General features: G+C 38.5%; 1 protein-coding gene across 7 annotated transcripts in view; it reads right to left on the bottom strand.

Annotated features, from left to right (window-relative positions):
• Positions 1-16,226, bottom strand: part of DLG2 (discs large MAGUK scaffold protein 2) — a 1,019,609-nt gene that overhangs the window by 273,150 nt on the left and 730,233 nt on the right. For all 7 annotated transcript variants that reach the window (XM_061990809.1, XM_061990848.1, XM_061990864.1 and 4 more), the window contains 3 exons: positions 15,779-15,915; positions 5,714-5,858; positions 3,012-3,153 (listed from right to left, as the gene is read on the bottom strand). In XM_061990809.1, the coding sequence (XP_061846793.1) occupies positions 3,012-3,153; positions 5,714-5,858; positions 15,779-15,915 (424 nt within the window). The remainder of the gene's footprint in view (positions 1-3,011; positions 3,154-5,713; positions 5,859-15,778; positions 15,916-16,226) is intronic.

Here is a 16,226-nt window from a genome sequence, read left to right as displayed (position 1 = left end):
CGCTAAAATTATCAATTTGATAATTAACTTCCTAAAAGATTTTAAGCCTTTCTAAACTGATCCCCAAAAAGACTTCCCCAATATCTTCTTACGTTAAGGGCAGACTTATCAGGAAATCCTATGGCATTGCACAGAAAGAGTGCATTCACTGTTCTGGGTTTATAGTTGTGAAAATCACTATGAGAATTAGCTGTGGCTTTTTCAGCAGTCCTTGGTTCTTGTTTATGTGTCTCATATAGTTTTGTATGATGATGTCCAGTGAGGAAATGCAATAGCAAGCAATGCTGTTCTTTTTGTTGTTGTGCACTTGTATCCTGGGTATCAGTGTAGCATATAAGCTACTGAGTCCATAATAGTCTTCTCCTTTTCAATAGGTAGAAGTAAATACTTGATAACTACAAGATTTTAGTCTGTTTTGCTCTGTTGCATTCAGAATCTGCTCCTATTACTCGACACTTTTCTGCCAGTGCCCTACATCTTCAAGAGAAGGTCACACTTGTAGCCTCAGCCTCTCCTATCAGTAGTGCCAATGCCACAGAAGGGTTTGGATATCAGACTACACACTAATCTGGAAATACAGCTAGAAATAAAAATACAAGAGAGGAGTATTTCATAGAATATACATGTCTTTTCTGGACATAGATGCAAATACTTCAGTGAATAATCAGACTGTGTGTTTGTGTCAAGAGGCTCGGACATCCCTTTTTTCTATTGTAGCTAGCAACAGGACAAGGAAAACAAAAAGTTACACTTAAACATAAGAAAAAACTATTTTACTGTGAGGGTGAGGGAGCCCTGGCACAGGCTGCCCAGAGGGGTTGTGGAGTCTCCTTCCTTGGAGGTCTTTAAGAGCCGCCTGGACATGTTCCTGTGTGACCTGATCTAGGTGGACCTGCTTCTGCAGGGGGATTGGACTAGATGATCTCTAAAGGTCCCTTCCAACCCCTACCATTCTGTGATTATATGATTCTATATGTCAGTATTTCGTTTTACTGTCAGGAGTTGAATGAGCAACAACAACTTCCTTAAAAACAAAATTAAAATATTAGCATAGGAATACATCTCTCTTCTTAAAAAGACCAAAGAGACCTGAGAATTAATTTCAATATATACCCTGAGTGGTTCTTTAAGCAAGCATGCTTTCTACTGTATATCCACTGGACTAACAGGTGAGGACAATCATTGCCTTCTTTTCCATCACTATTTTTCCTTTTTTTTTTTTTTTTTACAAGTAATTACAAAGTTAAAATCAGTCACATGGAACACAAAGAAACACAGGACTGTCTAAAGTTCTTCATTACCTAACAGCTCTTCTAAGTGTTTAGAGGGCATTTTAATTCCCAGGGCAGCTTTTGTCTTCCCCGAGGATTGCTTCCTTCACTGTCTATAACTTCTTGGTCTCTTTAGCTATTGTCTACCTTTAAGATTGCATTCTTTTGCTGTATTAAAGCTGCAATTTTTTTTTTCATTAATAATGGTGCTGGCCTCTTATTAGAGAAGAAGAGAATTCGCACTACAAGCTTATTGAGAAAGCCTTCATCATTTTAACCCAGATGCTATATTGGTATTCTTCCTATACATATACATTTCAAAAATTATGAGGTCAGCATTAGCCCAGGGGAAGCTTTGATGCACAAGTTAATGAAATCAATGTTTGAACTATTAATTAAAAAATGAAACTTCTTGGAACTCTTTGGAGAAAATTCATTCTAATAGAATGTCTCAGAAGTTGAAGGAAAGCAATGTCGGCTTTGCATCCTCAATCAAAATGAAGGAGAAACTCTTCTAGCCAAGACAGGGAAGCAAGGCGTGGTTTTCATACATTTATGTGCTGATTAAACATTGTATTATGATTTAGTTCCTCTGAATGTCTGATCCAACAAGTTAAGCAGCTTGAGACCATAATCATATGCACAAGAAAAATGAAATGCAAATAAGCAGGTTACGAAGCTGATTAATACAAGAGTGGATGAAACTCTTTGGCTTGAGATGCACAGTAGGTCAGGTGAGATGATCAGAACTGCCTCCTCCTAGCTTTAAACACAATGAAATTATAAATACTGAAGCACAGGAAAATAGTTAATTTCTCATTTTCAATGGCACTAGACATTATGACGAGGGCTTATTTTACAGATTTAATAACTGTTGTCTCCTAAGAGAACAGTAGTGCTTTTCAAACAAAAAGATAAATACACACTGTCTCATCAGTGACATTCAGTGCTGACTTAACATAAGGCACAAAAGAAACCTCCCAGCATTTTCCTATGTGTCTTTTCTACCTGGAAATCAACTACATAGATAGAATTCTGCTACCATGCTTCCATAAAGTAGTCACAATTTGAAGAAGTTTCTGAGATCATTTCACTGATAATCACATCAAAGAACTCCTTTTATAAAGGTATGAAATGCCACTCTATAAACAGATTCCTTTTAATCTCTATGCTCTCACATATTATGATCACTCTAATGGGTAAGAAACTTTTCCCAGCTTCCCTCTTATATTTACTTAAGCCAGTTCATACATTTTTTTCTTTCCCCATAGTGTTTTCTCTCCCTTCATCTTTCAATGTGTGTACACAGAGCAATTCCAGGCTATTTCAGTCTTGCTTTCAGTAAACTCAGCAAGCTGGACTTTTCAAAGCATACTCTTATGAACAGGTACAAATGCACAGACAGTCCATCCACCCATGCATGCAGCAAGCCAGATGAGTCACAGATTTCTAGAGCTCCTAGTTGTGTTAAGAAGCAGAAAACTTTGTTCAGTGCCAGCAGTGTCTAGTACAGTCATGTTTAGGAACTAGTGCAGGATTACACTAAGACAACGTGGGCCTCAGGTCAGCATTCGTGTGATCGTTCACTTAATCTTCATACCTGTAACAGTTTCAATTCACCTTCCCTTGGACATGAGTGAAAAAAACTATATACTGTATTTCATTTGAGGTGTATTTAATGATTTGCCTGTGCCATTTGCAATTGTCATGACAGGTAACAAATAAAGAGAAGCATCTAACCTGGTGTAGTCGTCCTCCACAAGCATGTGCTTTGGAATAGGTGAGTATCTTCCCGGTGAGATAGGGGCCAGGGATGCCTTGTACTCTAAAGTGCCATTGTTCCCAGAAGAGAGTATGTGATTTTCCATTGGTGGAGAATAAGCTGGTAGTAAGAATAAGCATTTCTAGTTAGCCATATTCATGTGCTATTAGATGTCACAAGAGCATCATTTTAAGTACCAAGAACATGCTCATTGCTGTAAATAACATCAAAACTGACAGTCTTTGCCTGAAAGAGCTTAAAATATAACAAGAACAAATGAACAGCTGGAGTTTTCCTGAAAGGTTTAGAATAGTAATAGTACTAATACTACCACTAATAATAGTAATACTGGCTCATTTGCAGGCATTAATTGTGTAAGAGGGAATCTGAATAAAAAGAGATAGTTTGGGACACAGGAAACATTTTTTTAAGTTAGGAATGACTTGAAGAAGAAAATGTAAGTGGAAGAGAATAAGATTAAAAGTACACTCCCCTATCTGGCTCCAATATACAGAAATAGGAATAATATAGTAAGAGCTCAGTGCAGGATACGAGCAGAAATTTTATGTATGGCAAGAATTACGTATGGTGAAGATTTAAAGCTGTGATCTACTAAAGATGCCAAAATTCCTAATATAATTGAAATTTCAGTGCCAACATAGGTTTTAAATCTGTAGATTTAAAACAGAAAGAGGACACAAATCTCTTACATATTAGCAATTAATAATGAAAATTACAGGACTATGCTGTCTGATTCTATGCTGGGTCTGTGAGTTTTGTTGTTTGCTTGCTTTTTGCTACCTGAAGTCACTGGAGATGTTAGTGACTGGAAAGATCAAACAATAGTTGCATTCAATCTGTGGTTAATGTAATTAGGAAATGCAAAAATAAACAACAAAACCATGTGCCTCTGCAATGAGGTGGGATATTTTCACGAGAAGACAACTAAACTTTGTAGTATTATTTTCAGTCTTTCAGATGCTGAGAATGTTTCAAAAGCAAAATGTCTCTACAGGGAAAGGCCATTACCCATTCTGAAATACTCTGAACATATAGGTATAATGAAAGGTTCCCTAAGGACAAATGAATCTGTATGCACCAACAGCTTGGGATGGGCTACTGCAAATCTTTTCAACCTTTACTCTCCCTCTGGAGTTACTTCTGTCTTCTCATATGCTGCTGATCTATAATCTGGCATAATAAAACACACTGTTTTGGAACTCCCAAATTATTATTTTGGAAAGTATTATAAAGTAGGAGACTGAAGAGATACATTTAGCATTTTTACTTCTTAGGCTTTGCTAAGATCCAGACCAGTCTGCTACTGAACATGAATGCCATCTGTTGTAACATTTGCTAACTAAATAGGTACCCTCAGCACAGTTGAGTGTACCACCTGATGTACAGGTTTCAAAACCTTTCCATTTTTATAAAGCAGTCTGAATAAGGAGGATTATGTATACTTAGCTTTCCCCTCAACTTTGTCAGTCCACAGTAGGCACACTATGCAAAAGTTCAGAAAAATTTAAATCTCTAGCATTTACTGGGAAAATCTGCCTTTCACAGACCTTGGTTGGCCTTAAATGCTCTCAGGATTATTGGCAGGAGATCAAGATGGGTATGGATCTGTTGCTGAAGCTCTTCTCAAAATTTAAACTGCCCTCTGTTGTTAGACAGCACAGCTGATTCCTGCTGGTAGTTGAACCCAAAGCAGAAAACTGAGTTTCAGTGGTGAACTGTTTAGAGTTACAGGTATCAGTGGTATGGGAGCTGCAAGTGAAATGTTAAGATTGCTTTGAATGAAAGGGAATGGGAATGCCTGGACAGCGGCACTAGAAGGACTGCCTGGGAGAGGTCTAAGAATGTCATGTATTGATAGAACCTAGATTCATCAATAGATCATCAAGGAGTCCTGTTGATGCACCTAGATGCATGTCTTTATCTGAATTCTGCATATAAGTTGAGATGATTTTGAATGTGTGGATATGACAACCTGATTGAAATCCGTTTAAAACAAAATGTTCCCTTCCTGTGAGATCCTTCCCTGAGCTTTGCTATAGTAAAGTGTTCAACGCAAGGACAAATAAGGCCTTGGTTCTCAGTGAAAAAAATATCAGATGTGTACAAATATATAAACTTAATGGACAGACTGAGAATAAAGTTAAGTGGAACAATAATTTTGGAATTGCATATACACAGAAAATTGGTAAATTTTTGTAAGTAGAGAGGTGATTTTTACTTACCAAGTAAGTATTTTATTCAAATGTGACTAGAGATTTGCCTCAGGCTTTTCACTAAGTTTGTATAAGACAGTTTGCTGTTTGTTCTTATTTTTCAGTGGGCAGAGGATTCCAATCTACAAATCTAATCATATTTGAAAACATATTTGCATATGCTTAGTACTGTTATTTTCACAAGAGTTATGATTCAGTCTGATCACTTGGACAATGGCTAGTTGGAATCAGCAGAGCAGTACCTCAGCTACATTGTTACTTGCACTGCAAAAATACTTTAGCAGGGTTATATTATTTGTAATATTTCTATCACAAGTAAGTGGCATTAAACAATTCATTTTTGTAGCTTTACAAGTGGTTTCATATGCTCTGGATAAGCTATGAAAAAAACACAGTCATCTCACAAACTGGCACCTTTTACAAAATGAGTTGCAGAAGTCACTTACAGTGGGTAATATCTGGTGGGCCATATGGATCGGTCATGTAAATGGTGGTGGGTTTTCCAACTTTCAGGTACACTACATCGGATGTGTTCTTCAGTATGGCGACTGCCTCTTCATGGGTCACTTCTTCTAAACTGTAATTATTTACCTTAAAGGAAAAATCAGACAGGTGAGTTGGAATGCAGAATTAGACACAAAAAAAAATGACACGACTTTGAAGTTATTACAATGTCTGGACAAGAGACTGTAGACAAAGAACACTGAAGATTACAGAAGCAGTATTTGTAGCAGACAGAAAATACAGTTTTCTTAGAATGTTCAAAGACTGACACGGCTGTATTAATATCACAGAACCACAATGGGTTGAGATGGCACTTGGTCTTGTCAGTAGAAAAGTCTTTTGTGATATTTTGCTACCAGTATCAGTAACATAAAACTGTATTTAGTAGTAATTTGATAACACCACATCATTTACAGCAATTGCCTACATTATTTGACCTATCAAGATGATCTGTTGAAACTCCTTGCTTAACATGCATGGCTGGGACCTCAAATATCCCCAAATCTTTCCATATCTGATGTCACATTGACCATTGAAATAATGAGAGGTACCAAGCAGTATACAGAAGGAGAGGCTGCCTGTGAGCTGCAGGAAATGAAAAAGGACAATTCTGGATGGGGGAAAAGGGATTTTCAGTGGGAAAGTTTATCACTTTTCTGGAGGCAGGGGAAAGAGTCATTGAAAAAGTTAGCAAAGTTAGTACTAGTTCTGTGCTTTATGGGAAAAGGATGTCATGGTTTAGCAAGGAGCAGCTTTTGCTTAGTAACAGGGGGAGCAGGTTGCAGTGAAGACCCAGTAAAGAGTTTGCGGGCTCTCCCCTCGCTCCTGGGTTCACACCCACCTCCAGCCCGGCTGGGCCAATCTGGCGCCTCTGCCATCACTATTTAGGGATGGAAATTTAAGTGCTGGTAGGAGGTGTAAGAGTGATACAAGATGGAGGTGACCACTTCGACCCCACAGTCAGAGAAGGAGGAAGGAAGGAGGAGCACTAGACCAGAGACCCCTCTGCAAGCCATGGTGAGAATGCAGCTGTACCCCTGCAAGCCATGCAGGGCCATGGCAGGACTGAGAGCCACCAGTAGCTCCATGTGAGTGCACCCAAATGGGCAAGAGACTGTGTGGGGAGACGGCCATGGTGCAGGCCATGCTGGAGCCTGCACGTCGCAGAGCAGCCCCACAAGAGAGGCAGGGAGGAGCTGCAGCTTTTGGGATAAATGCACCTTGGAGCAGCCCTTGTAGGGCTGCCGTGTGTTTGAGGTACCCCATGGACTTGCAGGGAGGACTGGTGTGGAGCCCACCTGTCCTGAGGAGAGACAAATGGCAGAAGCTATTGGGAACAGACTGACTGAAATCCCCACTCCCTGCCCCCCAGGGCTGTTCAGGAGAGGAGGAAGTAAAAACATTGGGATCAGGGCTCTGAATCTGGGAAGAGGGGAAGAGTGGGGAGAAGGTAGTCTTAAACAGCTGGTCAGACTCTTCATCATTGAACCACTCCTCCGTGTTATGTTTGTTATGTTTTGGGGTTTTATGGTTGTGCTTTAGTTGATGTTGCAGTAAATTGTTTTCTATTTTCTTCCTGAAAAGAAGAAAATAGATTCTAGCCTGATCTGTTTTGTCCTGGACTTTAAGTGGCAATTAAGCCCTCCCTGCCGTTTGCAAATCCTCAGGTCTTTGGTCCTTGAGGCTAATTGTGGTCTTTTATCCCTTGATGGGCCTAAACCAGGACAAAGGAAAATAGTAAGAGCAAAGATAAGAGTATGGGGTTAAATAGGGAAAGAAATGGTGGCAATTAATGCCTTAATTAATGGCTATTTATGCCTTATTCCCAGAGGAAGAAAATTTTTACAAAGTGTGAGAAGTGGTTTATTGCAGAAACATATAAGATTTATTAACACATAAATCCACTATATCCACAGAATGAAAACAACAGGTATCCTATAAACAGAATAGTGAATGACCCTTGTCCCATAAAACACATCCTGAGCAAAGAAATTATAGGGTATGAGAAAGAAGAAGGTTGTACATACAGGTTTCACACATGTGGTTTAAACCAACAGAAATCATAGAATCACAGAATACCTTGAGTTGGAAGGGAACCATAAGAATCATCAAGTCCATTTCCCTGCTCCCCACAGAAATACCTAAAACTAAATCATATGACTAAGAGCACCATTCAGATACTCCTTGACCTCTGACAGGCTTAGTGCCATGAGCACTTCCCTGGGGAGCCTGTTCCAGTGACATACATTACATGGTGAATGTTGTACATGAAACACTTGGTTGTGATTTGGAGTGCCATCCTTCAACCTCTACAGTTATTTCAAGGATTTCTTGTAAGGATTATGCAAGACATAAGAAGAAGTAGCTCCTCAACTATGGTACAACACAGTACAGATGTAAATCATAGAAAGAAAACCATATTTTCCAGATAATTTAGTATTAGTAAATTATTAGAGACCTGTCTGCGACAATAAGCTACTGGCAAAGCATTTGTTAACTGGAGAGAAATCCAAGTATTATGAATCACTGGAAGACTCTTCATACTCAGATGATTTCATCCCCACCAACAGAGGATGATTGCTATTGGACAGTATTGTGAAATGTGAGGATTCCATTTGAACTTTGTTCCTTGTATAATTCTCAGACTTGGTTTTAAGGTTAATTGAAAGAGGCAATGACAGGCATGTTATGACAATTTGCCATGAAGAGCAATGATACCACCTAATGCTTAGAAGAGAGTTGCTGACACTGTATGCTGTATTTTGACAGGTCTTCTATTTAAATAGAAATCTGACACCTATCTTCTGTAAATCTCTGTTTTTCTTTGCTATGATCAGCAGTAACATACATATGCACTTTTAATAAATACATGTATTTTAAATTTCTAGGCTGATAGCAAGCGTGACTAAAATGAAACCTTTCTGGTTTATATATTTCAAAACTGACAAACAGTGAAGATTCACACTTTTGGAAATCTGACTGCACAATTATCCTTTACCTTTTCTCCTTCCCACGCTGTTTGTACAATGTATCTACCTTGTCATGTTTCATCCTAACTGCAAGCTTTTTGAAGCAAAGAAAATCTTGCATTATAACCTCCCACTATGCTGCTACTGTAAGTAAATGTTCTTAGTCAAAAAAGGATAAAATAAAATATCATAGCACTGTTTGGGTTTTGAGTTTTGGTCTTTTTAGATTTGTAAAAAAACTGATACAAATGGAATTGTTGCATTCTTTTTCAAAAATTCTTTTTTTTCTTTATTTTTCTGGAAATCTAGTGATAAAAACATTGCTGGGGCTGCTGTAGTTCCATCACAACACACTTTGAAGTCATAGTTGTGCAGTCAAGAGGATTAACAACCATTTTAGAAACAGTATGATAGACATAAAACGTATTTCCTATGTCCTACTTCTTATCTCTCTGATAATAATTTTACAGGTCAAGTATTTTACTAATGCTGTGTACACATTCTACAACTCATGAAGTTAGGAATTAAAGACAACTATGTCATTCTTCACAACATCATGCCATAGATGGTGATTGTTACGAAATATGATGTTCACAGAATCTATGGCAAGATTTATAGAAAGAAGACTCTCTCAGAATCCCCAAGAGATGACATCTTGAGCTTTTGTTTCCATAAAGGATGCCTATTTTAACAAAATCCAAGTTCTAAATCTGGCTTTTTCAGTGACTGTGGCATAATCGATGCATTATGCCAAATCTTCATCTCCTGATATTAGGATGACCTTAATGAAGCATATAGTTTGAAATGAGACTATTTGAGTTAAAGAAGATAGTGAGAGGTGCACACAAAACAAGGATCCTGGGATGCTGAAACTTTCATGCAGAAGGGCTGATTTCACAGCTCAGTGGGTAGAATGGGTCCTGCATGCCAACTTAAGTAGCAATGAATTAAGGGGGCAGGGCTGAACTAAAGCAAAAGCTAAAAAATAAATTTATCTATGGTCAGTTAAGTTATGGGAGTCAGATACTTTAGCCACAAAATGCTTTCACAGAAGCCAAAGGGGACGAGTTAGAAGGAAAACATATATGGAGCAAGTGGGGCTTTTCCAATGGGGAAAGTTGCATATAAAGAGAATTCAAGAAATGCAAACAGCTCCTGAAGTAAAAAAATAAATTAGGAAAGCTGTTTCTTTAAATAGAAAGTATGTAATACAAAGATATATTGTTATTACAGGAAAATAATAAGGGGATGAAATAATCATAGAATGGTAATATAGCAATAGAGAAGGGAATGAAATATACAAGTCCAATCAAAGCAACTACTTGAGTGATGGGGGAAATCAGTAAGAAATGTTGCCAAAGAGATATAAAAAGATTGTTTGCTTATTTGTTTTTTCTTAAATAGTATAATAAAGGCAATTAAGTGTAAACCTAAGCAAGAATTATTTGGAAGTTTTCCTAGATTCATATTGGAAAATAAAGGGACTAAGAAGTAGCTAGAGTGAAAAGCTTAGAATCCCCATAATGACTGTACAAGTGCTCTAAAGAGTAACTTCATTCACAACAGCATGAACTGATAACGTCATAAGAGCTTTGGAGGAATAAGTCTATTTTACTTAATTTTCTTTTTTTTTAATAGTTTTTTTTTTTTTTTTAAAGGAATTAATTCCTTTCCTCTGCTGACTTAGAATGAGAGAGATTTGATTCACTCAGTGAATGAGACAAAGGGGTAATCTTTACCTTGCCTGTGGTAATGTTTGCTTTTGTGTAATATCCTACTTTTCATTCAGAAAGTGGATTTTCCTTAGTGAACATTTGCCAGTAAACACCTGTGATGTGGCAGCTGTAAATCTAGAATACTGATGGCCTTTTTAAAATCTCACTATGATTTAAAAGATTGTGAAAAATGAATGTTTTTTTCAGTGCAGATGACAAATAATCTGTCCTAAGGATGTAAATCTGCCTGGATGAACTGACTATTTATCATCCCGTGGACTTCTGAGTTGTGCGAGTTCTGGGCTCTGAATAGAGTCTGGTTAACCTGAAGAATACCTTGCTTCTATATACTACTGCTGTTTTGTACTAGTGAAACCACTCAGTTTTATGCTGATTTCTCATTTATCCATTCTGTAGATAAACTCTTCCAAAGTGAGATGATCGTATCAGATAAAATACTGTAATTATTATTGTCTAAGAGGTAATACATGAAATAATTTTTTCACCTCCTTCTGATCATTGCTAACCATGACCTGGAAGAGGTGAGGAATGTGCAAATGCCACTTCATTGTGAGAGTGAGTCCATAGACTCAAGGGCAGGGCCGTCATCCTGGACAGACTGGAGAAAGGGGCTGACAATAACCTTATTATGTTGAACAGAGAGGAACAGAAAGTCCTGCCCCTGGCACTGGCTAACCCCCTTCAATAGCACAGGCTGGGCACTGACAGCCTGGCCACAGCTCCATGGAAAAGTGCTTGAGGCTCCCAGTGGATTGCACACTGGGCATGAGCCAGTGTGTCCTGGCAGAAAAGAGGTCAACAGCATCTCAGTCTGTATGAGCAAGAGCAAGGCCAAGAGATCCAGGGAAAGATTATTCCCTAAACGTTGTCCATCATTAGACTTTAGCTAGACACTGAGTTTTTGCCCCTACACTATAGCAAAGATAACAAAATGGAGTAAGCTAAAGGGAGTTGTACTGGGATGGTTGGAGTTGGAGCACTGGCCAGGTGAGGAGGAGATGAGCAAACTGGGGATGTCTGTGCATACAACTAACAGTAGTCCCCCAGTGCTTACAGGAAGGTCATCAAGACAGAGCTAAGCTTTTCAATAGCATGAGGTAACAGGATGAGAGACAACAGGCATATGTTGAAACAAGAGAGAGTCTAACAGGTTAAAAGGAAGAATATTTTCCTCATGAGGACAGTCAGGCAGCAGAACAAGTTTCTCAGAGAGGCTGTGCAAGCCCTTCTTTGGAGATTTTTGAGATTTGATTGGATAAATTCTTGAGCAATCTGGTCTGGTCCTATGGCTGACCCTGAACTATCATGTCAGCCTATGATGCTGTGTATGTCATTTCATTTTGTTTTCTTCCAGTCCAAAGAAAAACAAACCTAAGGAGAAACCCAGTGCATTCGTATTCTCACCATAGGCATTACTACCAGAGGTAGTAGATGTTACCACAGGCATTACAGTAAGAGAGTACTTTTCTCCTAGCTGCAAATACTCATAGCAGAGCTCTGGTCTGTTCCTTTCACATATACCCTGAAAACCTACTGAGTTCGGCTTCTGGCTTAAGTGCTCTTATGTTTTCTCCAGTAAATTTCCTAATGGGCACCTCAGGATTATCCTGTGATAGAGCATTTTCTTGTGCAAGTGCTCATAATGATAAGCCTTAAAAGCAGGCTTAGTGCAACAGTAACATAACGGCATAATGTGTCCTTGTATAGATTTCACAATTATCACAAAGCTAACAATATGCCTTCTGAATGTTTAACACACTATTAGCAATCTGCATTTAATAACAGTGAGGTCACCAAGATGCAACATACTCAGATAGCACCGAGCTGTTTTACATGCCACTATTAGTTTTGATTTTGCTGCATTTCATTACATCTTTAATTTCAACACATTTGATTTGTAGGTTCTTTGGGATCTAAATGCATGTCACGCAAACGTATCTGAACAGATACAAAAATGAAGCAAGCCCTTTAGTGGCTGCTAAGAATTCCAGAAGGATGACAACTTCTGGTAAAGTTCCTACACAAAGGATGGGAAAAACTGAGGTCAAGAAAGGATGCACTACTAAGAATATTAAAAAAAAAGGAAGTTTTCAAATATACAATCAATAAAGAGTCAGTGAAGTGGAAGCAGGACTGTACAGATGACAAGGGTAATATTATGGTAATACATTGATGTACTGGTTTTGCCTGGGCCAAGTTTTTTGGTAACATGGGGCAGCTACTGGGGTGGCTTTTTTAAACAAAGATCTGCCAGAAGCTTATCCTGTAGCTGACAGGGCTAATGCCAGTCAGTTCTAAGATGGTCCCACAGCTGACCCAGGCCCGGCCAATTAGTGACTGAGGTAACACCTCTGTGAGTAACGTATTGGAGCAGGGGAAGAAGTTGCTGGGCAGTTACTAAATTGCAATGGCAACAGGGAGTGAGAATGCGAAAACATCTCCCCAGACGCCAAGGTCAGTGGAGAAGGAGGGGGAGGAGGGTGCTTAGGCTCTGGAAGAAAGACTCCCCTGTGACCTGTGCTGAGGATCATGGTGACGCAGCTGTGCCCCTGCAGTCCATGGAGGGCACTGAGGAGCAAAGACCCACTCGCAGCCTGTGGAGGAGGCCACGCCAGAGCGGGTGGATGCCTGAAGGAGGCTGTGACTCCATTGGAAGCTCATCCTGGAGCAAGTTCCTGGCAGAACCTGGGAGTCTGTGGGGAGAGAGGAGCCCAGGCCACAGCAGGTTTTCTGTCAGGACTTGTGATCCTGTGAGGGACTCAGGCTGGAGCAGTCGGCACCTGAAGGACTGTTCTACTGGTGGGTGACCCACGTTGGGGCAGGGTGTGAGGAGCTGCCCCTGTGGCAGGCCCCATGCTGGAGCAGTTTGTGAGGAGCTGCAGCCCATGGGAAGGACCCACACTGGAGAAGTTCATGAGGGACTGTCTCCTGTGGCAAGGACCCCACAGTGTAGCAATGGGAGGGGTGAGGAGGCCTCTCCCTGAGAAGAAGCAGCAGCAAAGTCCATCTGTAATGAACTGATTGTAACCCCCATCACCCATCCCCTGCACTGCTGCGGGGGAAAGGAAGTGGAGTCCTTGAGAAGGGAGAGGTGGGGGAGGTGTTCTAAGATTTGGTTTTATTTTGCATCTTCTTGTTCATTTAATAAATCTAACCTTTTTCTCTCAAAGTTGAGTCTGTTTTGCCAGTGACACTAATTGATGAGTGATCTCTCCATCCTTATCTTGACTCATAAACCTCTCGATCTATTTTTTTCTCCCCTGTCCAGTTTAGGAGGGGGAGTGATGGGCACTTGGTACCCAGCTAGGGCTAAGCCATCACAACTGACAAAATAAGTAATGAATTCTTCAGCTCTTCACAAAAGATACTTCTCAAAGGAGAAGAAAAAACATTGAAAATATTCAAGTTATAAAGACAGGAGGGTGTTATGTTCGAGAGAATCAGAAACGTGGTTGTAATCTGCATGCATTTCAGAAATAGATGTTGATATTGTAAATAATGTTTTTTTGTATAATGGTTAAGGCATAGGACTAATTATTATAGGACTACTGCATAAGACTAGAACTGTCTTATGCAATAGTGAAAAGCCTGGTCTGGAAGTACATAACTAGTGGAGAGCAATACTATGAGTTTTGTTTTTTTGCTCATTTTTCATGTATTGATAAAAGCAAAGAACTAGTCCAGGCTGAAAGGACAGAAGTGTAAGGATGTCATACACACTGAGAATGACCTCTGCTCATTTTCAGAAGACAGATTTAGTAGTAAAAACTTCTCACAATGAAGAAATATCTATATCTAATGGCAATGAAACACATGTTTAAGATGGGGAATAGACGCATAATAGAGAAATCCTATAAAAATCTGGAAATAATGGATTTATACATCGTAAACTATAAACCAATTATTTTTCTATTAAAATTCATATCAGATGGTGAATGCAGAAGTTTTGTGTCTGTTTTTGGTTTAAAATATATTATTTATTACCTCAAGTGGCTTAAAAGAAATTAAGAGTGAGATAATAAAAACTTATAGATGACACAAAAGCTGAATTCTCAAAATGGAAAAAACTCAAGAGCTGAACACAAGCAGATTTGCTACACAGTACAAAATAACAAAATAAGTTGCAAATTTGGAAAATACAATAATATATTTTTATATAAAAATAAGCTAAAACTTCATTATACAACAGTAACTTGGATGTTACTGTGCTGAGAACCTTCAAAGAAGAAATGACAAAGAAATCATAAGTTATATTTTCATCTTGCTTTGATTTTGATAACAGCATTTGATCCTTAAACTATTTTATCTATATACTTGGGTTAATTAAAAAAAATCAAGGAGTCAGCAACTCAGTAACTAAGTGCCTTTCCAGTTCTGTTTAATATTCTACACAAAATTATCATCTTCACATGTGACTGGAACATAGTGTCTCTAACCAAATGAAGAAGACCTCAATTAGGCACAATTTTGCAGGCAGAAAAAAAAAAGGTCATGGCTATACTTTTGCAGTCACAAAACAGAGTTACTGCAGTACATTGTTTTTCAGAGCTCTCATTCAAAAAATGTTTCTCCTGTTGAAATCTAAGCAAATGCATTGACATGAATACAACTTGACATAGATTAACTTCTGCTGATTCACCAGGCTCAGGATTTCCCTGTCAACAAAGAATTAAACAAACTGAGTGGGAAAGAGTGTTCCTTTTTTACAAGGAACAATGTGCTAGCAGTCAATATCATTAAGAATTTTCTGAAGTGAGATCCATTAGAAGAATAAATACACTTCTTTGAGAAAAAAATGGAAAAAGTGTGGTGTTTTTTAACATCTATATGAATCATACATACAAAGAATTCCTACAGTTACTGAAATGTAGGTGGATAGTTCACTGACAGTGGCTACACTTGAGAGTTTAGTGGCATGTTTTATATATTTCAGTTTTCTTAAAATGATTAGTAAAATCAGCACTGCTGCAATGAACAGTTTGTCTGAAGCTTTTTTTAAAGTTTTCTGGGACATTTTGACTTGTTGATGTGCATAATACATTAGGGTTTTTTTCACTTAAAGATTCAACAAAGTAATATAACCTATTGCATTATCTTCATAAAAAGTTTGTTTTTCAGAGAACGATTTTTTTAACTGCAGCATCAAATATACATATATAAAGAATGAGGAAAAAATAAAGATAATGTAAATCTAATTGAAAAATTGTAATGGCTGCCTCCAGGAAGAGGTATGGTGAATGAAAATCCTTACGTGACACAATTTTCAGCCAAGTAAAATGTGATTTAAATTTGTCATGCTTACCATAAGAAGCCTATCTCCAACTTGCAACCTCCCATCTTTTTGTGCAGCTCCTCCATCAATAATCTTGGTGACATAAATGCTGTTGTCTCCAGGGATGTGTTGGTTTCCAACCCCTCCTGCAATACTGAATCCCAGACCTAGAAAACACATGGAATCAATACATTAGCAATACAATATATGACATTAAAGAGTAAGAGTAGCATATATTTAATCTACTGTACAATTACAGTATTTTTTCCAGAAATACAAATAATATGAGAAATCTTTGTGAGGTCAACACCTTTTCATTTTCCCTGGAAGGTCAAGGACAGAAATATATTAAGGAAATTGTTGGGCTTGCATAATTATAGGAAGGTAGAGACAAAAACTATAGAACCAGTGATGATTCTATACCCATGGTTTGTCCTTACCAGGAGCCAGTGCAGCCTAAGTCAAGACGTTATGGCAT

The sequence above is a fragment of the Colius striatus genome, chromosome 1 (assembly GCF_028858725.1).
Source record: "Colius striatus isolate bColStr4 chromosome 1, bColStr4.1.hap1, whole genome shotgun sequence".
Taxonomy (NCBI): domain Eukaryota; kingdom Metazoa; phylum Chordata; class Aves; order Coliiformes; family Coliidae; genus Colius; species Colius striatus.
The sequence above is the reverse complement of the archived record's forward strand: the minus strand, read 5'-3'. Positions and strand labels throughout refer to the sequence as shown.